General features: G+C 39.6%; 2 protein-coding genes across 2 annotated transcripts; both read right to left on the bottom strand.

The window, feature by feature from the left end:
• Positions 1–1,414: 1,414 nt before the first annotated feature.
• LOC132881833 (hyaluronidase-5-like) lies at positions 1,415–22,605 on the bottom strand. The gene is made up of 4 exons (XM_060914777.1): positions 22,541–22,605; positions 6,298–7,237; positions 6,089–6,178; positions 1,415–1,926 (listed from the first exon to the last, which is right to left on the bottom strand). Exons 2-4 carry the CDS (start codon positions 7,195–7,197, stop codon positions 1,546–1,548), a joined length of 1,371 nt encoding a protein of 456 aa, XP_060770760.1. The 5' UTR covers positions 7,198–7,237; positions 22,541–22,605; the 3' UTR covers positions 1,415–1,545.
• On the bottom strand, positions 10,494–26,209 carry hyal4 (hyaluronidase 4). The gene is made up of 4 exons (XM_060914776.1): positions 26,123–26,209; positions 22,541–23,529; positions 20,845–20,934; positions 10,494–12,329 (listed from the first exon to the last, which is right to left on the bottom strand). Exons 2-4 carry the CDS (start codon positions 23,489–23,491, stop codon positions 11,877–11,879), a joined length of 1,494 nt encoding a protein of 497 aa, XP_060770759.1. The 5' UTR covers positions 23,492–23,529; positions 26,123–26,209; the 3' UTR covers positions 10,494–11,876.
• Positions 26,210–27,990: the final 1,781 nt, after the last annotated feature.

The raw sequence follows: 27,990 nt of genomic DNA, 5'->3' as shown, positions 1-27,990 counted from the left end.
AGCCGTGCCGTGCTGAGTTGGGCTGAGTCGAGCTGAGTGGGGCTGTTGGAGTTGCATTTCGACTACAACCGCGCTGAACCATGCTGGCTGGAAGTGGGTGGACACATTGGGTGGAGTTAGCGAAAGTGGGTGGACGTCACATGATGTCGTTAGGTGGCGCAAACAGTGACATCAGTGACCTTTTAAGCGGTAGTCTCACGACCCGAATAGTAAACAATAAACATGGAGGACATGGAGTCGTTAGTGTTGCTGGTCTTGGTGCTGTGGCTTGTTGTCACCGACAACGCCAACAGATACTGGCAAGAGCGTATAGATGAGGCGAGGCGCATAAGGCTTCAGAAATTCTCGTAATTCGTAATTATTCTTCTTCCGGGTTTACAGATCCCAGCGTGCTCACGGGGCGTGTGTGGGCATGTGAGGACACTCCTCCTCACCAATCAGTGCACAGGGGAGTGTCTCCTCACGCCCCTAGCCCCGCTCGGCTCGGTTTGGCTCGCTTCTGCCCTACTCCAAAACCATGCGAGTTTTGGGTGCTAAGCAGGGCTGAAGCGAGCTGAGTCGTGCTGTTCTGAGGTAGTCGAAACGCGAGCCGTGTCGGGCTGAAGTGAGCTGAAGCGAGCTGAAGTGAGCTGAAAAAGGGTAGTGGAAAAGGGCCATTAGTCTGTCTTCCCAGCGAAGGTTTAAGATGTACTTTGTAGAATGACGTTGAAGGCTTTCTACCCGGCATATATTTCCAACTTGTTGGGGGGCCCATACTTCACTTGCATACCCCACATGAGGTCTAACGAAGGTAAGATAGAAGGGTCTTCTTGTTTGGATGTTGAACGACCTGCAAGTATGTCTGCGGAGAAAATTATATCTCATCTCATCTCATCTCATCTCATCTCATTATCTCTAGCCGCTTTATCCTGTTCTACAGGGTCGCAGGCAAGCTGGAGCCTATCCCAGCTGACTACGGGCGAAAGGCGGGGTACACCCTGGACAAGTTGCCAGGTCATCACAGGGCTGACACATAGATACAGACAACCATTCACACTCACATTCACACCTACGGTCAATTTAGAGTCAACAGTTAACCTAACCTGCATGTCTTTGGACTGTGGGGGAAACCGGAGCACCCGGAGGAAACCCACGCGGACACGGGAAGAACATGCAAACTCCGCACAGAAAGGCCCTTGCCAGCCACGGGGCTCGAACCCAGGACCTTCTTGCTGTGAGGCGACAGCGCTAACCACTACACCACCGTGCCGCCCAGAAAATTATATATTTATATATTTTATAATTACTATTATATACTCTACATTATTTTTGTCGTAGTGGACATTACTTCAGCCATGTAAACAAACATGACATAAGGTTATAATATAATAATCTGACCAGATATGTCTAATGATGAATCATTGGGGTAATCAGTGGAATGCAGTCATTTATAATTACAGAATTTAGGACAGGAGGAAATGAGTGTTGTTAAGATGCTTAACTGAATTCTCAGGAATGTTTATTTCCTCATTTCATTCAGTGTAAAATGTGTAATTCTCTTGAAAACTATGACAATTCACCAAGCAGATATGCAGCAAGCAGTACCGTCAGGTGTCCAGTGACAGTTCTATCACTATACTCAAATCCAGAGGGAATTTGTGCTGTGCATATTTTGTCCTCATAGCATTGACAGGTGAACTTGTCATCCCAGGCAGTGAGATCGATGATAGAAGGTTCCCCAGTAATGTAATACATCCCATCAATCTTCTCTATATTAAAGCTGTTTATGTTGAGGTGTAGGTAGTCATCCGAGTCATAGCTTTTACGCACACAGCGCCCGTTACCTTGACACAGCAGATCACTGCACAGTCCGGCTGCAGTTGTAACATTGATGATGTATTTATTTAGCGTGGTGGACAAGTATGTAGAAAGGGATTCACATGATGCCTAAATGAAAAGAGAAGTTGGATATTAACTGCTATTGAAAAAACTGAAGGAATAGCTCCAGTCCATAATTGTGAACCAGCTTCTAGTGAAAGATCAATAAGTCATTAATCTAGTGTTTAAAATGTGTATTTCTTGTCCTTTTCTGCTGACAGAGATATGGTTGAGAAGTACAATGGGTTTCCATATTACTCTGATACAGAAGAACAGTGTTTATCAACTGGGTTGTGACCCAAATGTTGGTTGCAGGCCCTTTAAGATTGGGTTGCAGACTGCTGGGGGAAATGATACAACAGCAAAACGAGAAAACATGGGTAAAACAAATTATTGTTTCAAAAAAGTTAGTTAGTTAGTTAGTTAGTTAGTTAGTTAGTTAGTTAGTTAGTTAGTTAGTTAAATAAACAAATAAATAAATAAATAAATAAATAGGATTGTTTCCCATAGCCAGTGAAAAATTCAGTTATATCACGTTGTATGTCCAATAAAATTCTGTCAATTTTGGCTCTAATTCACCCGTAAACAGTTGGTGATAACATCGATAGAGTTGGACAAAAAAAACTATGCAAGGTAAATAAAAATATGACAAGCATGCAGAAAGCTGTGGAAAGTTTCAGTCAAACTATTGACATTCATAAAGTATTTAGAGACAAAACACTCAAGCCAGAAAGGCAAGCTGGTGAACTTTTTCAAAAGAAACAACAAGCTCTGGACACATCTCAAAAAATGATCAAACATATGTGCATGTTTCAGGAGCAAGCACTTTGTGTATCATACAAATTCACTCATCATATTTCAAAATGTAAAAAGATCCATACAGTTACAGAGGAGCTTGTTTTACTCGCTGCTGTCAACATGACTGGAGAGAGATCCCTGGTGTGAATGCCACAAATCAATTGAAAAGAATCTCAACCTCCAGTGACGCCATACGGAGGAAAATACAAGAGAGTAAGGAAGGTAACATGCATTAAGGCAAGTGACTATTATGCACTCAAATTAGACGAATCAACAGATGTATCTGATCATGCCATCCTGATTTTGAGACACTTATCAAAATGAAATCACATCCTTGGATTTCCCATTGATTTGCACAGGCTGTGTTTTCAGCTCTGTTCTTGCTAGCTGCAGTTAATTATCATAACTACAGTATGTTTATGCATTTAATAGTTATGCATATTTCATATTAGTTTACAATTTGGGTCAGTGTTTATTTAATTTGTTAGACTAGGTAAACTGCATTTTCTCCAGATTATAGTGTTCCATTTTCATATTAACGTCATGTGAATAATTAATTTTGCACTTGATTAAGCATGTGCGGGCGGCACGGTGGTGTAGTGGTTAGCGCTGTCGCCTCACAGCAAGAAGGTCCTGGGTTCGAGCCCCGGGGCCGGCGAGGGCCTTTCTGTGCGGAGTTTGCATGTTCTCCCCGTGTCCGCGTGGATTTCCTCCGGGTGCTCCGGTTTCCCCCACAGTCCAAAGACATGCAGGTTAGGTTAACTGGTGACTCTAAATTGACCGTAGGTGTGAATGTGAGTGTGAATGGTTGTCTGTGTCTATGTGTCAGCCCTGTGATGACCTGGCGACTTGTCCAGGGTGTACCCCGCCTTTCGCCCGTAGTCAGCTGGGATAGGCTCCAGCTTGCCTGCGACCCTGTAGAAGGATAAAGCGGCTAGAGATAATGAGATGAATGAGATGAGATTAAGCATGTGCATTGCATTTAATAAACTGATATTTTCCACTGTAAAAACTTATGAGGTACAACCTTCACAATTCAGTTGATTTATTTCCTGTTATGAAATCATGAAGAATTACAGTGGTGCTTGAAAGTTTGTGAACCCTTTAGAATTTTCTATATTTCTGCATAAATATGACCTAAAACATCATCAGATTTTCACACAAGTCCTAAAAGTAGATAAAGAGAACCCAGTTAAACAAATGAGACAAAAATATTAGACTTGGTCATTGAGGAAAATGATCCAATGTTACATATCTGTGAGTGCCAAAAGTATGTGAACCTTTGCTTTCAGTATCTGGTGTGACCCCCTTGTGCAGCAATAACTGCAAGTAAACATTTCCGGTAACTGTTGATCAGTCCTGCATACTGGCTTGGAGGAATTTTAGCCCGTTCCTCCGTACAGAACAGCTTCAACTCTGGGATGTTGGTGGGTTTCCTCACATGAACTGCTCGCTTCAGGTCCTTCCACAACATTTCGATTGGATTAAGGTCAGGACTTTGACTTGGCCATTCCAAAACATTAACTTTATTCTTCTTTAACCATTCTTTGGGAGAACGACTTGTGTGCTTAAAACCATGATACTACCACCACCATGTTTCACAGATGGGATAAGGTTCTTATGCTGGAATGCAGTGTTTTCCTTTCTCCAAACATAACGCTTCTCATTTAAACCAAAAAGTTCTATTTTGGTCTCATCCATCCACAAAACATTTTTCCAATAGCTTTCTGGCTTGTCCACATGATCTTTAGCAAACTGCAGATGAGCAGCAATGTTCTTTTTGGACAGCAGTGGCTTTCTCCTTGCAACCCTGCCATGCACACCATTGTTGTTCAGTGTTCTCCTGATGGTGGACTCACGAACATTAACATTAGCCAATGTGAGAGAGGCCTTCAGTTGCTTAGAAGTTACCCTGGGGTCCTTTGTGACTTCGCCGACTATTAGACGCCTTGCTCTTGGAGTGATCTTTGTTGGTCGACCACTCCTGGGGAGGGTAACAATAGTCTTGAATTTCCTCCATTTGTACACAATCTGTCTGACTGTGGATTGGTGAAATCCAAACTCTTTAGAGATGGTTTTATAACCCTTTCCAGCCTGATGAGCATCAACAATGCTTTTTCTGAGGTCCTCAGAAATCTCCTTTGTTCATGCCATGATACGCTTCCACAAACATGTTGTGAAGATCAGACTTTGATCGATCCCTGTTCTTTAAATAAAACAGGGTGCCCACTCACACCTGATTGTCATCCCATTGATTGAAAACACCGGACTCTAATTTTGCCTCCAATTTAACTGCTAATCCGAGAGGTTCACATACTTTTACCACTTCCAGATATGTAATATATATTGGATCATTTTCCTCAATAAATAAATGACCAAGTATAATATTTTTGTCTCATTTTTTAACTGGGTTCTCTTTATCTATTTTTAGGACTTGTGTTTAAATCTGATGATGTTTTGGGTCATATTTATGCAGAAATATAGAAAATTCTAAAGGGTTTACAAACTTTCAAGCATCACTGTATTATTCAACTTGATTAGGCCTATGCAATGGATAAGTTTTAGTATTAATAACATTATTATCCAAAATTAATATGCATTTCTTTGTTTGCTGCCATATGATAAACAACTTTAGTGTAACGATGGGTCATAATTTGATATCCAACATAAAATATGGGTCCTGAAGCAAAACCAGTTCAGAATCACTGCATTAGAACCATTTTCACACTTTTTGTAGCCATGGACCCCTCTACATGTAAAATAAATTCCTTGGACTCCCTCACTACAGATTTATTCCCTGAACATTATTTAAATGTGTCCAATAATATCTTGGGTCCAAGTTGACATTATTTGTAGATCTGCTTGTTATTGAGGTTTGGATTAAGCCCATTCAGTTCAACTGACCAGTTAAACAGGTCAATAATAATTCAGTGATAAATAGATTAACTTTGGCAATCATTGGTTGTGATTTTCACCAGTGTAACTAAATTTAAAAAATCACTGACTCCCTGCCATTGTTTTACAGACCCCCGGGGGACCCTGGACCCCATTTTGAGAACCATTGCATTAGGAAACATGCTCAATTAAATTGGTTAGCTTATGAGTAACTAAGCAGATACACTGTTAGTTGATTAATAATATTCTATTCATTACTCTTGGTAGTGATTTTAATAAGTGTTGTGTGTCATATGGCTAATTCATGTCCTCTAGTTTTTGGACCAATATCTAAGGGGACAAATATCTGGACAAGACATATCTGTACCATACCCTGAAATAAATACTTAACTGTAGGCCATTGTTTTTATAGCATTCTTTGTGAGAACACCTTATTCAAATATAATTCTTCCAATTTGGGATCTTCCAGTCCTTCAATTTTCATGAAATGCCACTGAGAAGCACTGAGTCACAATAAAGATGACAGAAGAAATACTACCTTGTCATTAAAATCATAACTAGATCCCCATAGTACACATCCAGCAGTCCCAAGAGCTGCACTCTCACCAATACTCTGAATCAGGTCAACCTAAGGAGAGCCAAAATAATACATACAGAACTATTTTACATCAGTGTTTTTTTGTGATTGCTACATTGCTATGCTAATAAAAGAAATGTACATAAATTTCCATGTCAAAAATCTATTACCTCTTGCATGTATTTCTCCTTCTGTTCTTTCAACAGGGGTCGCAGATACAAATAAATAGGTGCAGTGTAGGGCCGCTGAGGCATATCTGCCACTCTCATTGCTTCTAGCACCTGGTTTCGAATGAATAGTGCTGCTTTCTTAGTTCCACTTATGGAAACGGGCATGTATGCTGATGGGAAGAGAGCAGTGCTTGCCTCCCACAGCCAGAGAAGTTCAGCATTTAACTCTGTTGTGGTTTGAGAGCATCTCCCTGTATAGTTTTGTTCCTCAAAATCATAGTTGTAGCAATCAGGAAACAAATAAAAGCCCCAGAGGAAATTTGGTCTTTCTGAGATTCCTAACTGCAACGTTTCTTCCAAGAAACTTCTGGCAGCGTTCTCAAATTGCACTTTGGCTGTCAATGTAGCTTGCTTGCTTGTAAGGGATGGATTCTGCTGAAGGGTGTAGTTTATGGACAGCACCTTGTAGATCTCTCTTAAGTCTGTATTTCGGTCAAACAGAGGCACCCACTCCTCCCAGTCAAGAACAGCCAGGCCAGGTATGGATGATGGGATGTATTTGGTGAACTCTCTTTTGGCTTTTTCCAGACTGGCAGTTAGGTTTCCTTTCTGTGGAATGCCACCATTGTACTGTGTCAAAGTTTTGACATCTGTGTAAGGAAAGAGCCCTATTCGATTTTTATAGAAGAGTGTCAGCATTTGGTTCAGGACTTTAGCTGGTGTTGTGATGGCCTGAAACACATCCAAATCCAATGGAACCTGCAGTTGACTGCATTTGTTGATGGGAGCATTCCATATGACCACAAACGACTTATTGAATAGTGGAGATACTGTTGGTGGAACTGCTGAAAAACACAACCCGGCCAGGTTCAAAAGGATGAGGGAAGATATTTGCTGCATGTCTCTGTGTAAGCAATGTGGGGCAGCCTGTAATTTCTACCTAAAAGACAAAAACAAGTATATCAGCCATACTGTTAAAACTTTTAAACTGCAACACATTGCTGGTCCCCTTTGTACAGTGTTGCCATAGAACCAGTCTCAGGTGAACTTTAATCAGTTATTGCATGATTAGAGAATCACAACAGAATAAAAATGACACATGAGAAGAATACCATAGAAGAGTATTTATATTCCTAAAGGAACATTTAGAAAAGCTAAAGCAACTTCTAACTGATATTGTTTTGATTTTTGCACTTTTAATATTTTAACAAACATTAAATGGGTATTGTTGTTGCTTGGAATAATAACAGAACAAATTTCTTGGTATTACTCTGTCTCCTTTATTTTATTCTAAGATGCAGAGATTTATTTTAATTTTTTTAGTTTTTTTGAGAAACAGTCCAAAGTTCCATTAGTGCCAGAAATGTGTTGTTTTGGACGATGCTTTTACTATTGATGTCAAGCATCATTGTCTCCATTTTGATGTGTAGTTTGCCTGATTTTTGTTTAGTATCATTCTCCCTGTCATTTTCAATATTGTCTGGATGTCAGTCTTTAGTCTGTATGTGTCTTTCACATACTGTATGTGAGGAGACCTCATACATTTATAATTACTTAACTTGGTTTTATAAGCTATTTAGCATGTAGAACACCAGCAAGAGAAATAAATGCACAGCTTTCATTTTGTGTAAAGCACTCTTTGACTGGTCCAGCAAAGAAGAGGTTTATTACAGACATTAACTACATATTTGACAAAGAAGACAATGTCTGGAATTTCATATAATAGAAAATATGATTAAAATCAGGAAACCTTTTGTCACAGCAGAGACATTTCACTGTACCTCATCCCAGTGTTGGTTTTAAGCACAAATGCACTTCATTTAAATGTAATTGTGAAGTGCATATTCATAATTATTTGCAATCATGTCCATAAGTATTTGGATAGCAACACAATTTTTGTAATTTTGCCTCTGTACACCACCACAGTGGATTTGAAGTGAAGCAATCAAGATGTGATTGAAGTGTAGACTTTCAGCTTTAATTCAAGGGGTTTAACAAAAAAATTGCATTCACCTTTGAAGAATTACAGCCATTTTTTTCATAGTCCATCCATTTACACATGCTCAAAAGTAATTGGACAATTGACTGATGTAAGCAGTATCATGACCAGTTATGGTCTGTTTCCACTTCCTGACAAATTAAGGAGATAAAAGGTCTGGAGTTGATTCCAAATGTTAAATTTGCATTTTGTAGCTGTTTCTGTGAACTCTCAATATGTGGTTCAAAGAGGTGATGATGTGAAGGAGGCTATCATTAGGCTGGAAAAAAACAGACAGAGAGATAGCAGAACATTTAAGAATGGCCAAATCAACAATTTGATACATTCTTAAAAAGAAGAAATGCATTGGTGAGCTCAGCAACACTAAAAGGCCATGGAAGACCACCGAAGACAACTAAAGTGGATGATCACAGGATTCTTCCCTGGTGAATAAAAAAAACCCTTCACAACATCTAGCCAAGTCAAGAACAATCTGTGTCTGGCTGGAGTCTCATCGCATCGCTCCTGTGGAAGACGGCCCCATGTGGACAGTTGAAAGTCACACTTGGAAGACGCTCTGGACACTTACAGTCATGCTTTTGTGGCTGAGGACTACAGTTGACTTGCTAACTTTAGGACTGTAGTTGTCATGAACAGTTTTGCACTCAAGTTTCCATCAATGAAGAGTTTATAACATCAACAAAACTGACTTCATGTTAAAACTGTTAATGTTGTTGTCTGTTGTTGCCCAAATGAGGATGGGTTCCCTTTTGAGTCTGGTTCCTCTTGAGGTTTCTTCCTCATGTCGTCTGAGGGAGTTTTTCCTTGCCACCATCACCACAGGCTTGCTCATTGGGGATAGATTAGGGATAAAATTAGCTCATGTTTTATGTCGTTCAAATTCTGTAAAGCTGCTTTGCAACAATGTTTATTGTTAAAAGCTCTATACAAAAAAAAGAACAATCTCAAGAAGGTATGACTATCATTGTTGATGATTACAATCAAGAGACGCCTTCATGAAATGAAAATACAAAGTGCTTACCTTCATAGGTAAACCACTGGTAACCCTTAAGAACAGAAAGGCCAGATTAGACTTTGCTAGAAAGCTTGCCCAGTTCTGGAACAAGACTCTTTGGACAGATGAAGATTAACCTGAACCAGAATGATGGGAAGAGAAGAGTATGGAGAAGGAAAGGAAGGGCTTATGACCCAATTACATCATCTGTCAAACATGATGGATGCAGTGTTATGGTGTGAGCACGTATGGCTGCCAATGGAACTGGGTCAGTGGTGTGTTTATTGGTGATGTGACTGCTGATAGAAGTAGCAAGATGATTATTCTGAAGTGTAGCTCTATAGCTATGAATTCTGAAGTGTAGCTCAAAACATACTGCGAAAGCAACCCAAGAGTTTATTAAAGCAAATAAATTGAATGTTCTTAAAAGACCAAGTCAGTTTCTTGACCTCAACCCAATTGAGCATGCTTTTCACTTACTGAAGACAAATCTGAATCAGAAAGCCCTACAGACAAGCAGCAACTGAAGGCAGCTGAAGTAAAAGCCTGGCAAAGCATCTAAAAGCAGGAAATAGCATGTGGTGAAGTCCATGGGTTCCCAATTTCAGACAGTCACTGACTGCAAAGGATTTGCATTCAAATATTACAAATAATCCTTGTATTTATAATTATTTTAGTTTATCCAATTACTTTTGAGCCTGTAGAAATGGAGGGAATATGTAAAAGATGGATGTAATTCATAAATGGTTAATGCAATGGGGTTTTTTTTAATTAAACGCTTTGAATTAAAGCTTGAAAGTCTGTAGACTCTGTGGACAGAGGCAAATTTTCAAAAATTGTGTCACTGTCCAAATACTTACAGACCAAACTGTATAAAATGCATTTTGAATGTGAGTGACTATGCCAATGGATGGAAAGCTACTGGTAGTTATATTTTTATGAACCTAAATATTTTTATATATATTTACCAAAAAAAAGATAACTTTCCCAAGCATGCCAATATATGCATCAAAGAATACTAAAAAAAAAATTCAGTCAACATACTCATTTATTTATAGTGCATTCAAGGTCAGGCAATATATGCCTTCACAAAATATTTGAATAACATTACTGCCAGTACAAGATCATTAATATAAAATTCATTATGAATCAATTCATTATAAAATGCATAAGATGTGATTCTATTGGGATATATTAACCTTTAGCAGATGAGGTAAAAAAAAAAAGTTGGCAACAGTTTGTAGAAATGCTATTCAATATAAAAGAATTGTGAAGTTATTGAAATACAACAATCAAGTTATCCAACATCCTTTGAATATTCTGTGTAGTGAGTTTTGTGGTATTGCGGAAATGGACATTCAGAAAAGTTGAGAAAAATGACTCAAAATGAGGTATGTATTAATTCCTCTGTTTCTGATAGTATTGCTGTGCTTTGTTTTAAATGAAAATGCAAAAACAAACTTCAGCAATAAAACACTAACGGTAAAATGTAATGTTACTAATAGGCTACATGTTAATACTGGAAAAAGTAAGGCAGTAATATTTGTGCTTGGTTTGTGGTGATTATGCAGTTTGTCTATATGTATTTAGAAACATTCAAAGAGTACCGAGTTTAAAAAATAATAATAAAAAGCTAGAAATGATCCAGTTTTCCTCTTTTCAGTATTTTGTAATAAACATTTGTAAAAAGATTTAGTGAATTATATTTACATTTGTCAATTTTTTTCAACATTCAGTTTGTCTTGTACCATGACTTGTGGTAATATTTTCAGGTGATATGAGTCGATGATAATAAGAATTGAAAATGACTGAGCGTATGACTTATATTGTATGTAATCTTCAGGTAAATAAGATGGTATTTTTAAAGCAAAGTATCACAATGATAACATTTAAGATACATTATTCCTCTTTTCACTATGCAGTTAAGTATTTGTCTTATGTCTAGTTCAAGTTGAGAAGCTGTTCTGTAATTATTATTCTTAGATTATTGGACTTTGGATAACTTCAGATAAATTACTTACTCCATTTTTGTCTATTGGAGTGGTAATCAATCTACTATTAATCACACAACAGAGTGGATTAATGAATTGTGTTGTTAATATAGCCTCTCTAAGACTACTATGTACAATTTTCTTCTTTTGCATTCCTAGAATGATGAGTGATGTCATTACAAATCAATAACATTTGTGTCATCAGTAATCTCTGATACTGAGTGGATTTATAGCAAATGGCATCTGAAACACAACCTTATTAACCATATATGTGCGTTATTAAGAGAGATATAGATGGAGAATTTCATTAAAAACAAAAAAGTTCTCAGATAAACAGCATTTGCTTACTTTAATATTGTAGGTTTACTATAGTAAATTATATAAGCAAGTACTACAGTTTGTGCAAACAAAGCTAAAACTTTAACAAGTAAAGAACACCAACTTAACAGTAAACGTAAGTAAACTGTAGTCATTGAATGACTATTTTTCTGTTGCTTCAAGTGATATCAACCTATAACATGATTGTATAAAATAAAATGTCTGCATACAAACATTGGTCACTACATGTGCCATTGGATAGCTGTACCACAGTGCTTTAAATACAGGCAAAGGTAAACAAAACGAACAGCACAACCAGGCCAAGGGCATTTCTCACAGACTCAGCAGAACTCTCTGCCCCTCGATCTTGCCCTTCCTCCTCCACCTCCTCCTCTTTCTCTTCAATGTCCGTTGTGCATGTGGGCTCTGTACTGTCGCAGTGCTCGCCCTCATACCCTTCGTAACAGTGACATTGGAACCTTTCTGTCAGTTGTTGTAGTTCATGCTGGGAATGCCAGCCAGTGACAGTGAATGTGCCATTGCGGTTTGAGCGGATGCGGTAGCTGGTGCGGCTCAGGTGCAAGAAATCCGGTGCCCTTGGGTCTCTTCGTACGCAGCGACCATTGGACTGGCACAGATATTCGCTGCACACTTCAGCTGCCCGGGTCACATTGGTGATGTACTGGCCCATTCTGTAGTTCAAAAATGTTCTTACCCTAGAGCAGTTTTGCTGTAATGACATGTTAAGAACCAATTAATAAAGACAGCTTAAGCACCATGAAGGGTGTATACACTGTTTTAAGATCACTGATCCCATAAACATGGAGTTCTTAATTTTTTTTATTTTCTGACACTAGGTTAATATATATAATGTGTAAATATTCTCTACTAGTAGTCAAATTATTATTAACATGCATATAAGTGTATGTGATCAAAAGTATTGGTTAATGCAGTTAGACTTTCGCTCCTACAGACGGAGAAGGAGGAGGGAAGTTTGAACTTACAAGAGGTTTAAGTGACAACAGAATATGCTAATATAGTAGGGCTACAGACTGAAAGATAGCTTGTGTGCTGTTTGGAGTTTGAATGTAAGCTGCAAAATAAAGCATTTTGTCGTGTTTCTATCTAGAAACCACTGAAATAGGACAGAGTTAATAAATATAAAATATATGTCTAAATGTAGCACTTATTTCCAAAATGCCTTTGGATTATCGAGACATTGTTTTGTATACTACAGTTGTTGACTTTTGCGACTTTTGTCAATTAACACTCTGAGGTCCTGGGCCTGTCAGACACTCTGTGGAAGTCTAATAAACCTTGACATTTTTAAGTATCTCATCTAACTAAAAACATCCATGCAAAAGTGACACACATGGTTATATTCTGGACACCCTCAGCAATAATAATATGAGAGTAAAGTGAATGTAATGAAATTTGTTTTTATTTAAATTAAGTGCAAACACAACCTTAAGCCTAGGTCACAACCGGACGTACGATTTTTTGGCCGTGCGATTTTTGGCGTTTCCCAAATCGCTGTGTTTTTTTTGTGCATGGAGAAAGACGCACATTGGCTGTAAGTTTGTCTTGCAACCTGAAAAAAATGTAAGCACCCGTAGAGTTTGTTTGACATGACAAAGAACCTCTGCGGCCGGTCTGCGGCCAGGCTACGGCTGGAAAATCAGCACGTCACACGCGCGCCCTCCGTGCGTTTCTTGCGTTTTTTGCACGTAGACCGGCTGTAGGAGCACATACGGCCAGTTGTGACCGAGGCTTTACAAAAAACTATTTTCAGAGTCTTCAAACCTTGTAAAAAAAAATACACTATAAATATATCTGCACAAGACTTTTGAAGTCTGAACCTTGTAAACATAGGTGTTGGCTACATAAAAGTAAGAACAGCATTCAGAAATGTTTTGTAGTTTCAATACTAATTGTAGAAACTTCAGACTACCTATGTTTTCTCCAAAGTCAGTTGCCCTTTCAAATGAATGTTGATGAGGTAGGTGTAATTCACCTGTAATCCCCCCTCCCCCCTGTCACTGTCAATAGTCCATTTGTCAAAGACCCCGTCCACACGTAGCCGGGTATCTGCTAAATCGAAGATATTTTTCTACGTTTTGGCCTGTCATCCACATGAAAACACATCAAAAACGAATATTTAAAAAAACTCCGGGCAAAGTGAAGATTTTTGAAAACTCCGTGTATGCCTTTTCGTGTAGACAGAGATAACCGGAGTTTTGCGTTTTAGAACGTCACAATCTGCACCAAAAAAATGACAACAAATCTGCCCTGACGTCAAACGTGCGACCTTTGTTTACTGCAGAAGCCAGATTAAGCATGGACTTAAGCTAGCCGCACACTACGGCGATCCACGCGGTACCGAACCGACCCATTTCAGAGCCGACTCCCGACAGGGCACGCACATATCCCCCGACTGTTGACGAGTGCAGTCGCGATTGAAGCGACACGTGACAACTTAATAGCTTTGTGATTGGCTATTGGATATAGTTACTGTTAAATCCAACACTTGAAGATGCTACAGGCTGAATTACAAATGACACAACACGGAATATGTAGCGCACTATCTAGGCTGCATGAGCTATTATTCCCAACCTTAAATAGTGCACTTATATAGGGGAGTTAAAGCGATTTGGAATTCAGCCACACAACTTGAGCAGAGTGGCTTTCCAGCCCACTGTGTCTATGGATAAAGCTTCAGTCTATGGAATTACAGTATATACCTGCATTAGGTGCTACCAACACGTATTTCTCGCGCTAGAAATTGTGTTTAATGATGTCACGTGTTATATGCGAAAGATATGATTGACTATTGCTAGCGACTCTCGCCGATCAGTCTGGCTCCCGATTAGTTTTTCGAATCGGCTGTGAGATGAGTCGGTACCATCGAAAACTAGTCTTTACGCCTGACTCGCGACTTCAGTTGGCTCGGTACGCTGAAAATCGGCGTAGTGTGCGGCTAGCTAAAGAGTAATGGATCGGAGTAGTGCCTTGAAAGCGTTAATTATTGTGCAGGTGCTATTTACATGTTTAATTTTAGAAGCCCAACTACTGCTCCAAGAGCACAGGCGATGTGATTAGGGGGTAGGATTTGGGGAAATAATGCCATCTACAGGTTTGGAATGCTTATGAATGTGATTGAAAACGCAGATGTTCGGTTATGTGTGGAAGGGATTTTTTTCGAAGACGAGGTGGTGTGGATAAAACATTTTTATAAATGGAGGGGGGGAAAATGTTCGGTTTTAAAAATATCCGGCTACGTGTGTACATGGCAAAAGACCCTGGCCCCTGTACTTCCCTGCCTCCACACATCTCTGCTTGGAAAGTTACTGCAAAGAAAAGAAGCCCTAAAAGCCAAAGCTACATTTCATAATCTTATGCATAGATTTATGCACAGACTATAATAAATCTAAAGTTAGCAATGAAGATAAACTATGACTATGCAGGGCATGTTGACTTAGCTAACTAATTACTGTAAATCAGTAGTCAGTAAATCAATGAAACATAGTTTGGCAACAGAAAAATGTTTTCAAAACTTGACGAAAATAACACAGCACGTTTCGATCAACTAGTTCTTTCTCTTCAAAGAGCACCTCCTATCCTAACAACCCACTAACCATCTAACATGCACTCTCTTCTTCTTACTCTGATTTCCTATGTTTTACTGTAGCTTGATTGTTTTTCTCAATTGTAAGTCACTTTGGAAAAAAGCGTCTGCTAAATGTAATGTAATGTAGTTCTCCCTATAAGCTAACTGAAAAAGCATGACAACAACCGCTAGTGAGACATCTTCCTTGCGTTGGCCATTCCTCAAAGTTTCTCAGTTGGTATGGAAACGAGTGAACATGTGCACTTGTTTATACCAGTGAAATGGGGCGTGTTCTCACTTCCCCTTGCTACACAATGAGCGAATGATGACACTGATGTTCCATGCGCTTAACATGTGAATAGCTGATGGGTGTGTCGTTAAGAGGCTGTTGCTGGCTGAAGTACTGAAATTCGTAAGATTTGTTTTTATTCTCTTTACAAAGTGCTAAAGATAAAGTTTGTTTTAAAGATATATATACAACCCCGATTCCAAAAAAGTTGGGACAAAGTACAAATTGTAAATAAAAACGGAATGCAATGATGTGGAAGTTTCAAAATTCCATATTTTATTCAGAATAGAACATAGATGACATATCAAATGTTTAAGCTGAGAAAATGTATCATTTAAAGAGAAAAATTAGGTGATTTTAAATTTCATGACAACAACACATCTCAAAAAAGTTGGGACAAGGCCATGTTTCCCACTGTGAGACATCCCCTTTTCTCTTTACAACAGTCTGTAAACGTCTGGGGACTGAGGAGACAAGTTGCTCAAGTTTAGGGATAGGAATGTTAACCCATTCTTGTCTAATGTAGGATTCTAGTTGCTCAACTGTCTTAGGTCTTTTTTGTCGTATCTTCCATTTTATGATGCACCAAATGTTTTCTATGGGTGAAAGATCTGGACTGCAGGCTGGCCAGTTCAGTACCCGGACCCTTCTTCTACGCAGCCATGATGCCATAATTGATGCAGTATGCGGTTTGGCATTGTCATATTGGAAAATGCAAGGTCTTCCCTGAAAGAGATGTCGTCTGGATGGGAGCATATGTTGCTCTAGAACCTGGATATACCTTTCAGCATTGATGGTGTCTTTCCAGATGTGTAAGGTGCCCATGCCACATGCACTAATGCAACCCCATACCATCAGAGATGCAGGCTTCTGAACTGAGCGCTGATAACAACTTGGGTCGTCCTTCTCCTCTTTAGTCCAAATGACACGGCGTCCCTGATTTCCATAAAGAACTTCAAATTTTGATAAATCTGACCACAGAACAGTTTTCCACTTTGCTACAGTCCATTTTAAATGAGCCTTGGCCCAGAGAAGACATCTGCGCTTCTGGATCATGTTTAGATACGGCTTCTTCTTTGAACTATAGAGTTTTAGCTGGCGACGGCGGATGGCACGGTGAATTGTGTTCACAGATAATGTTCTCTGGAAATATTCCTGAGCCCATTTTGTGATTTCCAATACAGAAGCATGCCTGTATGTGATGCAGTGCTGTCTAAGGGCCCGAAGATCACGGGCACCCAGTATGGTTTTCCAGCCTTGACCCTTACGCACAGAGATTCTTCCAGATTCTCTGAATCTTTTGATGATATTATGCACTGTAGATGATGATATGTTCAAACTCTTTGCAATTTTACACTGTCGAACTCCTTTCTGATATTGCTTCACTATTTGTCGGCACAGAATTAAGGGGATTGGTGATCCTCTTCCCATCTTTACTTCTGAGAGCCGCTGCCACTCCAAGATGCTCTTTTTATACCCAGTCATGTTAATGACCTATTGCCAATTGACCTAATGAGTTGCAATTTAGTCCTCCAGCTGTTCCTTTTTTGTACCTTTAACTTTTCCAGCCTCTTATGGACCCTTTTCACGTGACGTCACGACAAACGCGGCCGCCATTTTGGATGTGTACTACCAGTAGTTTACCACAGCCAACATTGAGGAACGGCAGCAAAGAAAGTTTTTACTTTCAGCAAGACTTCCATCATGCCACTATATTGTTGTGCACCTGGATGTAGTAACCATCAACAAACAAGGCAAGGGTTATCATTTTATCGGATCCCGGTAGATGCTGACCGACGGAGAAGATGGATAGCGGCATACCAACGCTTGTGTAGTGACCACTTTGTTGGAGGTAAGACGAATAAAATTAGCCAGAAAAGGCATTACATTGCTGTTAACATTCTGTGGCGGCGAGTGTGTAACCAAATAGGTTAAAATAACCCCTTGTAACCTCTTTGTTCTTCTGTAGTAGCTATTGTTGACTAGCTAATGTCAACAAGTAGCTGGTATGTTACTGTAGCAATGTTTATGTTCAGTCATTTGGATGACTGTTAAAACCTTTCAGTCTCAAGTTTTTCCTTTACTGTATTTACTAGTTTACTGTAATTATGATCCGGCAGCTATTTACACCGGATCCAGTATAAATAGCTGCCGGAGCCAACGTCCAAGGTTCCGGAGCGCGCTCCAGCTTGCTCCCGGAGTGCTCCGGCCGAGGTTCCCCTCAAATTAAGCAGCGCGTGCCAGCTTGCTCCCGGAGTGCTCCGGCCGAGGTTCCGGAGCACACTCCAGCCGAAGTTCCCCTCAAATTAAGCAGCGCGCTCCGGCTTGCTCCGGAGCAAGCCGGAGCGCGCTCCGTGACCTCGGCCGGAGCACTCCTGGAGCAAGCCAGCGCGCTCTGCTTAATTTGAGGGGAACCTTGGCCAGAGCACTCCGGGAGCAAGCCGGAGCGCGCTCCGGAACCTCGGACGTTGGCGTGTATGTGTATGGCGATGGGTTTTTAACGACATAGGTATACAGATCATGTGGGCCGAAGTCAGGTAAAGACAAGGGCTTCGTGTACTTCCGTACGTCAGTGAACAATCCTGGTGGAAGCAGGTAAACGTCGTTCTCTAAGCCTGCTAACCTTAATTTTTGCAAATACCTCTCCCTCTGCTCGCCCTGTAAATGCCCTACGTCGCTGGATAATGAAGGTATTTTCTGCATCTCACTCCTTTTTCTTTTATGTTCTCCGTTTGTCGCCTTCCTCGCATTCAAACTGATTCGAGCCGAAGTCCACTACATGTCCAAAATGGTGGTCGCGTTTACGAAGGTCACGTGACTGAAAAGGGTCTATAGATAGTTTTCACATGACGTCACAGGGTCACTGAGCACACATTGTAATGCGCGAGTACAAAGTCTTCAAAAGAACCCAAGCAGGCTATTTAAAGCTAGCAATGGTGCACACCTATTGTATTCATGGCTGTCGTAATAGGTCAAATGATGAAGTCAAGCGGAGCTTTTATGGAATTCCCACTGTACGGGAGCACGAAGGCGAGCAAACAAAGAAACTCAGCATACAAAGGAGAAATCTATGGCTTGCAAGAATCAACCGCAAGGATTATCAGCCTTCCAAACACAGCAAAGTCTGCTCCGATCATTTTATAAGTGGTAAGTTGTTTAAATAAACAATCAATTGTGTTTAAGTTTGTTTTTGGAAACCAAAACATCATGTGAACAATCTCTGGAGAATGCCTAACTGGAACCGCTGAGTGTACGTTTACATTGTAATGTACACTTAATATCACTCATTTGTCACGTTTCTATTTGAAACTTATCACTTCACTCACGCAAGGGTCATTTTTGAAAAACATTTTAGGTCTACTCTGTATGATTTGATTTGTGTCTGGGATGCAAACAGCGTGCCTTTTGGCGGATGCCGCCTGAATCACGCAGATCCGATTTTTTTTTAGGGGAGCGTTGGAGTGTCTGATTATAATTTCAAAGTAAATTCTGTATTAAAATTACTAAATAAGCAAATCCGTTACAGTCCATGAAACAGGAAGTATAAGGATGAGAAAAAAACAGTTTAAATCATAAAGCTGCGCACATTTGCGCTGCCCGAGCGGTGTGCAGCACTGCGCAAATGTGCACAGCTTTACGATTTAAACTGTTTTTTTCTCATCCTTATACTTCCTGTTTCATGGACTGTAACGGATTTGCTTATTTAGTAATTTTAATACAGAATTTACTTTGAAATTATAATCAGACACTCCAACGCCCCCCCTAAAAAAAAAATCAGATCTGCGCGATTCAGCCGTGAAAAAGGCGGCATCCGACAAAAGGCGCGCTGTGAATATATAAAGTTGTATATATCAGACAGCCTTTAAAGTTTGATGAAGTCAGTTTCAGGCTTTGGAGCAGGCTTTAGCAGTTTCAGGCTTTGGCAGCCCTGCATAGTCACTTGAAAATGCATCTTTGTCCACTTCGTAGGGGTCAATTCCCCCAATCAAGGCCAGTTTGACTGCATACTGTTGTCATGAGATGTCGTCTAAAGTATCTATATACTTCTGTTTGCTTGATTTTGCAGACATTGATCTTTATTTTAGAAAACTGACTATATAACTTCATAAATTCGTCCGAGATAACGTAGCCGGTAATGGCGATGGTCCGTTTTGTTTGCCCCACAAGATGGCGGCTGGAGGGCGTTCCCCAGAATGCCGTGACGTCAGTGAAAACTATCTATTGCCCCGTCCCAGCCTCTTATTGCCCCTGTCCCAACTTTTTTGAGATGTGTTGCTGTCATGAAATTTCAAATGAGCCAATATTTGGCATGAAATTTCAAAATGTCTCACTTTTGACATTTGATATGTTGTTTATGTTCTATTGTGAATACAATATGAGTTGCATTCCATTTTTATTTACAATTTGTACTTTGTCCCAACTTTTTTGGAATCGGGGTTGTGTATATATATATATATATATATATATATATATATATATAATATGTGTGTGTGTGTGTGTGTGTGTGTGTGTGTGTGTGTGTGTGTGTGTGTGTGTGTGAAAACTATAAGATTCAAGGTTTCTAGTGGTGTTACTTGAATGTTTCTAGCACAAAAACCCGCAGAGCTTTAGATGTGTGTTTACTAACTGTCCTAAAAGTCCCCTGTGGGGTTCGGCGAGCTGAGTGTTAAACCTTCCTGCAGGTCTTGAGTGTCATTTAGAGGTTTGCTTTGCTTTTCAGCCCAGCATACAGGCATTTCAATCTGTCTTCCAGATTTTGCCTTGACTTCCACAGTTCCCTGTAACTGCTATTTTTTTAATGATATCCTGGACAGTGGAAATAGTGAGCTGGAAGTGATTTTAATATTTTTATAACCATTCCCTGCTTTGTAAGCTGCAATGAGCTTCATTTTTAGATTCTCAGTCAGCGGCTAAGTGGAGCCCGTGGTTGTTGATTGTTAACATAAGGTTTGAAGAGGCAGAGGATTTATTATGCTCTGGAATTGTTATTCCTAATGAAGATGCTTGGCCTGTCTAATGAGTCTTAATGAGTCAATTAAGGCCTAAGAAGTTAATTAAGTTCAGATATTTTACAACTGGAAGGGTGTCCAACTTTTACACATGCCATAATTATTATTTTTCACCATTTCCTAAGTTAATCACATTAATATGCATTGACATTTTACAGAAAATGTTGGGGTATTTTTTTAATATAGTTTTAAGAGGTATTGTTTACCGATTTTCACTTTAAAAATCAATAAAAACGTGTAAAGGTGCCCAAAGTTTTACCTACAACTGTAACTGAAACAGATGATGCTTTAAGCTAGTAGATATGATTGAAAAGGTTTAAAAACCCATTAAGTCACTTACTCTAGAAGATGTGAGGTTAAGGTCACCCCAGATCACAAAGCCTGCAGCACCTAAAGCAGCACTTTCCCCTATTGTGTGTATTAAATCCTTCTGTGAAACACAATAAAATGCCATTACAAATGGTTTGCTGTATGATAAAGTAGAAATACACCAACATGCTCTTGGTGATCAGGGTAATCAGTCAGAATTTGCAGACTTCGATCTAGGAAGACAATCGTAATGGAACCACGCTACGAAGCAACCTCCTACAGCAAGAGAACCACTATTTTTCCCTTTGTCACCTACCTGTATATAATTTATAATAGCTTGTTTTCCTGTGTTAATAATGCAAAGAATTTTGTATTACAGTAATTACATCACTTGTTCATCCTTGGATGAATTAAGGAATGTCTCACCACAAGAGGGTGCACTTGGTTTCAGCTCTCATGTAAGCATGTAATCCAAGCAACTCTGGAAAGTAATATGGTTGCAGTCCCAGGTTTGTATTGTGGCTTTTATCATTAACCCTAATCAGAGTTTATAGCTGGATTTAGGGAACAGGGTGACACACCCATAATGGTAAACCAGGAATGCACTATACACACTAAACTTGGGAGAAGCCAAGAACAAGACATAGCAACATACAGGGGGGGATGAGGAACAGGTGAAAGCAAAGAACAGAGGACCTGAGAATTAGCATAAATAGGACACAATGGCCAAACACAGAAAGTGATACCCTAAGGGTGTGTAGAGTGTGGCATTAATATGGAAAATGTCACAAAATAGTGCTGAGAATAAATAAACTTATTATTACTATCAACTTATAATAGTAACTTGTATCTTTTCATTTGTAAGGTTTACAGTATTCATGTTCCATTTTTATGATGCCATTAACTGAATGATACATTATATGAATATGTTTAATCATATTGTATTTTATATCCCTCATCAAAAAATTCCCGTGCAGCGATTGGCCAAGCATGGTTAACATGACATTAAATAGTTCCACCATTGATTAAGGAATGTATCTTGTGACATTAAAAAAAAAATGCATATGGTGTGAGTCAGTCATGGTATATCTTGGATGTACCATGAATTGACGTCACAATGTCAAGCGATACAGCCGACTCAAGTCACAGCTGTGGCTCTGTGAGCATTTCCGTGTGTGTGTGTATCTACGCATCATGATTATGCCTAGCGAGGCAAGACATAGCATGATACATTGCACATGCGCAGGTCGAAGGTCACATTGACATAAACAACAAACATGGCTGCTTCCAATGAGTTTATACTGAGAGTCAATCTTAACACTTTTAGTTTGGAATTTTTTGATGAGGTATATAAATCAAATATACCATGCACTGAGAGGCACCGGGAATTATGGATTCTCTTTGGTGAGTGGCATCATACTGCTTTGTGAGGGGCGAAGCCCCAAATTTAATTTCATAATTTCAACCAGAGCCTCTCAGCATATGGTATATTTGATTAATATAGTTCACATATTCCAACCTTGGTCCTGGAGTACCCCATATCTGGGCACTTTAGTGTTTTCCCTGCATTAGCACACCTGATCCAATTAATCAACTAGTTAATTAACAGCCCTTCCTGAGTTAAAGTGTGTTAGAGCAGGGAAAATACTGCAATATTCAGGACACAGGATATTCCAGGATCAGGGTTGAGATCCCCTTTACATGCTATAAGCAGGATGTGTATTTACCTGTGTCAGGAATGTCATGGCTTCATCTCTGTACCCAAGCCTTGTATACACAAAAGTGGGCAACTCGTAGGGTAGTGAGGTCATAGAAGCAAGCCTTATAGACTCCAGCACCCTGTTCTGGCAGAAGTGCAGGTTGTGAATGTTGTCCATGTGGTCTTTACGGATAGCCATTGCAGGGAAGAGTGCAGTACTGCTGTTCCACAACCAGAGCAGTTCGTCATTGCGCATACTCTCCAGCATGGGGCAGTAGCCACTGTAATTGTGTATGTGCACGTTGTAGTTATGGCAGTCTGGATATAGGTAGAAGCCCCATAGGCCTTTTGGTCGAGCCCGTATGCCAAGCTCCAGTGTGCTCTGCATAAATGCCATGGCACTCTTTTCGAAGCGTAGACGTGCCAGTTCCTCTATCTGATCTTCTGTCACATTGATATAGGCCCGGGAGACAAGTTCACGTGACCGTTTTCGATAAATGTCCTTCTTCTGCCAGTTGCGGCTCCACTGTGGCCTCCAATACTCCCAGTCGATGACAGCCAGGCCTTGGAAATCTTCTGAGGGAATGAAATGTGCAATGTCTTTGCGAGCTTTGCTGAGGTGAGCTTCCAGACTGCAGTTCTGAGGAAGGCCTCCATTCACAGCCTCACCTTGCTCTGTATAGAACGGATAGTAACCCAGACGGTTTGGATAGAAGATGGTGACATCCTGGCCTGTATGGACAGCTCGTGGACTGCCACTAATGTGAAAAAGGTCCAAACTGATGTTCATTTTGTACTTGATGGTGCACAAGTCGAGTGGTGCATTCCATGCAGCCAAAAATGGCTTGCGGCCCACCAGGGGCAGCTTGGCAGGTTTCTGGCTGAATGCAGCATGCACCAAGAGTAATAGCCAGGAGAAGACAAGGGCACAAGCAACAGGCAGGGCTTGATGCGAGGCCCCGCAGGGCACACCAGGCATCCTGCTTTCTGACTCACCAAAGAGAACTGTCAATCATCCTATGAGCAAGGATGGGGACAGGATTAGAGATGAATGGGATAGAAATGTCCCAACAGTAGCACTTATTTTAGCACAAGGTGGAGATTTTCCTGACCCAAAATTAAAACCGAACTTGTATTTTTGTCCAATTACAATTTCTGCTCAGTTAGCCAACCTGTAGTAGAATGAAACAGTTGGTCTTCATAGCTGTTAAGCTCACTCACAGTAACTGCTGATGTTGAGCTTAATGATACATATGTAAGAAACTAGGGATGGGTTGATCATTAAGTCTGAACACAATTCAAAGAAGAATGAAAATTGTTCTAAAATTTTTACCTTTGTTTGCATTTTTAATGCAAACAAAATATTGAAACACAAGGCACAGTCTAGGAATCTATGCATAATGTAATTGTAATAATACCCTTAGACCAGTTTAAGTTTTGAGTCATGAAAGCAAAAGAAGTTTAACAATGGAATGGTTTTTCTGGGCCTCTTGCTGGTTTAACTGTTATTTAGATGGCACCTTGAGGATTTCAGTCTGCAACCAAAGCATGCTCAGCTGACCATCAGTGTAATAAGCACATCCAACCACAGGTACACACCAGCATGCTAGCCACATACCCATAATCATAGCTGCCCTTGCCAGAAGCCTGCCTGAAAACTGGAGCTTCACCTCAAATTTCTCACAATACATGGTGATGTTCATAAAGAATTACCACATGTTTAGAGTGTCTCATTATTTTTTGAAAAATGTTGTGGTTCTATCCTGAAATGTTGGCATAATGACTCTGCTTATAAAATTCAGAAAACCTTAGTATAGACTTTCTAAGTTGCTAAAATGTTCCCATTTGAGATAATGTCACAGTTGAGGTGGTGTTTTGCACAAACAAGGTCAATACGTAGGTAGAAAATGAGTCTGAAAATCTTTTAAATAGAAGCTTCACCACAGGATTTACAACATGTAGCAATGTATGGAATTATTTAGTAGTAACCATTGGTGATAATAACATGTCGTCAGATATTATTAATGACAGTCATCTGCTAAATCAATAGTTGAAAAGTGGGGTTCAGAATGAAATATTACAGATGAAGGCAGCTTGCTGATCACTGGTGTGGTTATTTTAATGAGCTGGAAAAAGTTTAGCTAAAAGTCCTGGATCTTTCTGCTCATGGCATCAGTCCCATGCCATGAGGGGGAAAAAATTATACCACATCCTGCACAATCAGGAACAGGCCTTCAAGATATAATTGTCTATAATTGAGTGCTATTGGTGAGCATTAGTAATATTGTCTATTTTTAGTTATTTGTCAGTGACAAGCAACAGCCCTGTCAAAAAGTAATATCGCTCTAAAACAAAAAAATATATATGTTTCGATAACACTAACACAACAGAAGAACAATGAGAGGTTATACTGCTCTGCACTTTTTTGAATTGCTTAAAATGGTTATAAAGATTGTACGTGAGGACACAAAAGCAAACTATACAGAATTGCAACACTGTTGGTGTTGCAAAGATGTATTTATCTCTGAGCTTCCTGAAAGCCTCGACTGTCTCTGGTAGTAATTATGATAAGTGTTTGTTGGTAAATGTTTTTTGTTTTGTTTTTATGGAAAACTTTCAGTCACCGTCTTCAGAGAAACCACAGACGGCACAGAGTCAACCTGATGAAAACACTACAGATCATCTTCATTCAGGGATAAACCCAAACAAATATAACACGGAATGGTTTCTACAAGTGAAAGCAGCTGGTCTTCAATAAACTTAAGCATAAGCCTCACTTTATGAAGCGTAGTAAACTATGAAAGACATGAGCACAGTTGCATTTTAAGTATCATTCAATTGCATTTACTTCCACTGTTCACTGTGCATAGATAAATAGGCAATATTTCAGTTAGTGTAACTTCTCATAAACAGGAAGTAACTGTATTCTTTCCACCAGTATAATTCAAGTATTGCTCTTAGATTATTAATTTGTGAAAAAGTTCATTTTTGGAAGGTTAAGCAACCTTAGATACGAATGATCTAAATCACTGTATGGTCTAATTACATTTCTTCAGTTAGTCTGATTGTGACATGAATTGTTGCTCTTAGGCTGTAAGGAGGGACATTGTGACCTCTTAACAACCCCAGACAGCAATCTGGAGCCTGAATTTTACTGTATACTTTGTTGATAAGCGCTTTTAAGCAGTATAGCTGCAATCCGTTGAAGAAATTTTAGATTTACATGCAATTTTTATTTCTTCCACAATTCACAGTTTCTGTATAATTCCCTACATGACATCCTTTGCTTAAAATATACCTTTGTACACCTTGTTATTTATCCATCACTTCCAGGACTCTTAAATACTAATTTTAGTTATTTACTAAGATTTAGCTTTGGGAAAAGTTTAATGAATAACTTTTAAGAAAATGCTAGTGTAAATGCTTAAATGTGCTCAATGTTGTATTGCCTGTAAGACAGTAGCCAAGAAATACACAAACATTGAGTTGCTACCTGTTTTCTCTTCTCTTTTGATTTTGAATCACAAAGGCAGTACTTGTGTGTGTGTGTGTGTGTGTGTGTGTGTGTGTGTGTGTGTGTGTGTGTGTGTGTGTGTAAAAGAGTACTCACTCAAAGTTTCTGCAAGTCTGTTTCAGCACCACTGCCCAGGGTACACGTTACATGGCCCTTTCTGTGTCCCCAGCATGTGAACATACTTTCTGCTGCACAATTCTTACACCACTCTTTTATATACAGAGGCAGAGAATGGGAGAGTAAAAAGGGAGAGTTTCCTGAGAGGGAGGAGAAAACAACCACTGAGTCTCAAGAGAAGAGAACCACAACACTGTGATTAACACAGAGGGAGGAGAGAGAGAGAGAGAGAGAGAGAGAGTAAGGATTTCGTATTCCATTGACTGGGTAAGTGAGAATGTGTATATATGTGCATGGGAGGGTAGTGTGTGTGTGTGTGTGTGTGTGTGTGTGTGTGTGTGTGTGTGTGTGTGTGTGTGTGTGTTAGTTCCACATCTAATTCACTTCTTCACCTTTACTCCTAGCATGTTCCTGGCCCATGTATTTTTCAGGGACAACACTTTTTGTGTCAAGACTTTATAGCTCCTCATATCACGCTTCCTCTGACCTGTCATTGTCTTGTTTTGCCGTCTTAGTCACTGTCTGTTGTCGCAGAAGACTAGACATTAGTCAGAAATGTATTTTGGTAGATATAATTAAGGTTGACGAAAACAATACTTCCAAAGGTGGCATTGTGCAGTGTTACAGTTTTGTGCTGATATGTCAAGTCTTAACATTAATCCTAGCTAAAGTGTGGTGTTTATAGAGGCTTAATAATGTAATGCTAAATAAATATTATTTAGGTTGCACATATCTGTGTGTTTTTCACTATGACTTACTATGGTTCCAGGTGTGTGTGTGTGTGGGGGGGGGGGGGGGGGGGGGGGGGGGGGTTAACTGAAGGGGCCACACTTATCTCTTCTCCGAGATCTCTGGAGTGGAACGCCAGGCACCAGGCTGTTATTATACAGTGCATAAAGACAGAGAAGGTACTGTGAACAAGATAATTGTGATGTGATCCTATCATCGAGTTATGTCTCTGCTTGCCTGTATTTATTCTATAATTGAATAATACTTAATATATATCTCAGCCTTGTCTTTTTTTTCACGGCATTATATCGTATCGCCTGAAATATAAATCATTAGATCCCCTGCCATCCTATTTGAATCTAATTGCTTGATCTGTGGTGGGACTGACTGAATGTATTTGCATGTAATCATAGTGATTTTGCACTTTCAGGCATCCATATGTCATAAATGCAAAAACATGTTTTCATTTTGACAGTTCTTGTCCTCAAGCTCTTTAATTTAAGGCCTATGCATATGAAAGCTTTCATGTGTTTGTACATTTAATTGTATTTCTTTATGTCTCACTCAGGGGCAGGATCACAGTATTACTGTTACTGTTCTAATTAAACCAAGGCTGAAAGATTTTCCAGGATTCCACTTTGCTCAACTGCTCATCAAAAATATGTCTTGCTTGTTTGTGGGTGGCCAGGACCTATAAAACTTACACAGTAAAATAACCTACTCCATCAAAGATCAATTTATTTATACTGAGCTCAAAATGAATCAAGCCACTTTTAGCATTTTATTTTATTTATTCAATCTTGAAAACAATGTATTTGGTATATGTGCAATATATTTATATTTTAGATTTTAATGTCAGAAATTGTATAATGATGTAACCAGACCAACTGAAACTTGAAACAATTGGAACAGCTTGACCCTCCCTTCACTTATTGGCAAATCAAGTGGTTTTGTCGTGTACAAAAGCGACAGAAGGCATTATAACTCATTAACAGACACAATAGTCACATTTGGATCCAGAAGCAGGTCATGCATAGCGTGATCCATGGGGTGCTGGAGGCTTCCACTCTTCTCCATGCAGTCGCCTTCCAGTCTGCGTGTAGCCAATGTGGAGACAT

The sequence above is a fragment of the Neoarius graeffei genome, chromosome 2 (genome assembly GCF_027579695.1).
Source record: "Neoarius graeffei isolate fNeoGra1 chromosome 2, fNeoGra1.pri, whole genome shotgun sequence".
Classification (NCBI taxonomy): domain Eukaryota; kingdom Metazoa; phylum Chordata; class Actinopteri; order Siluriformes; family Ariidae; genus Neoarius; species Neoarius graeffei.
The sequence above is the reverse complement of the archived record's forward strand: the minus strand, read 5'-3'. Positions and strand labels throughout refer to the sequence as shown.

Excerpts from the sequence above, each read along its gene's own strand:
- LOC132881833 (XM_060914777.1), bottom strand. The coding sequence starts at position 7,197 with ATGCAGCAAATATCTTCCCTCATCCTTTTGAACCTGGCCGGGTTGTGT. Across the intron at positions 6,179-6,297 it reads AGGAGAAATACATGCAAGAG|GTTGACCTGATTCAGAGTAT; the intron begins GTAATAGATTTT and ends GGCTCTCCTTAG. Across the intron at positions 1,927-6,088 it reads GTTATGATTTTAATGACAAG|GCATCATGTGAATCCCTTTC; the intron begins GTAGTATTTCTT and ends CTTTTCATTTAG.
- hyal4 (XM_060914776.1), bottom strand. The coding sequence starts at position 23,491 with ATGCCTGGTGTGCCCTGCGGGGCCTCGCATCAAGCCCTGCCTGTTGCT. Across the intron at positions 20,935-22,540 it reads CCATGACATTCCTGACACAG|AAGGATTTAATACACACAAT; the intron begins GTAAATACACAT and ends TGTGTTTCACAG. Across the intron at positions 12,330-20,844 it reads TTAACCTCACATCTTCTAGA|CAAAACTGCTCTAGGGTAAG; the intron begins GTAAGTGACTTA and ends ATGTCATTACAG.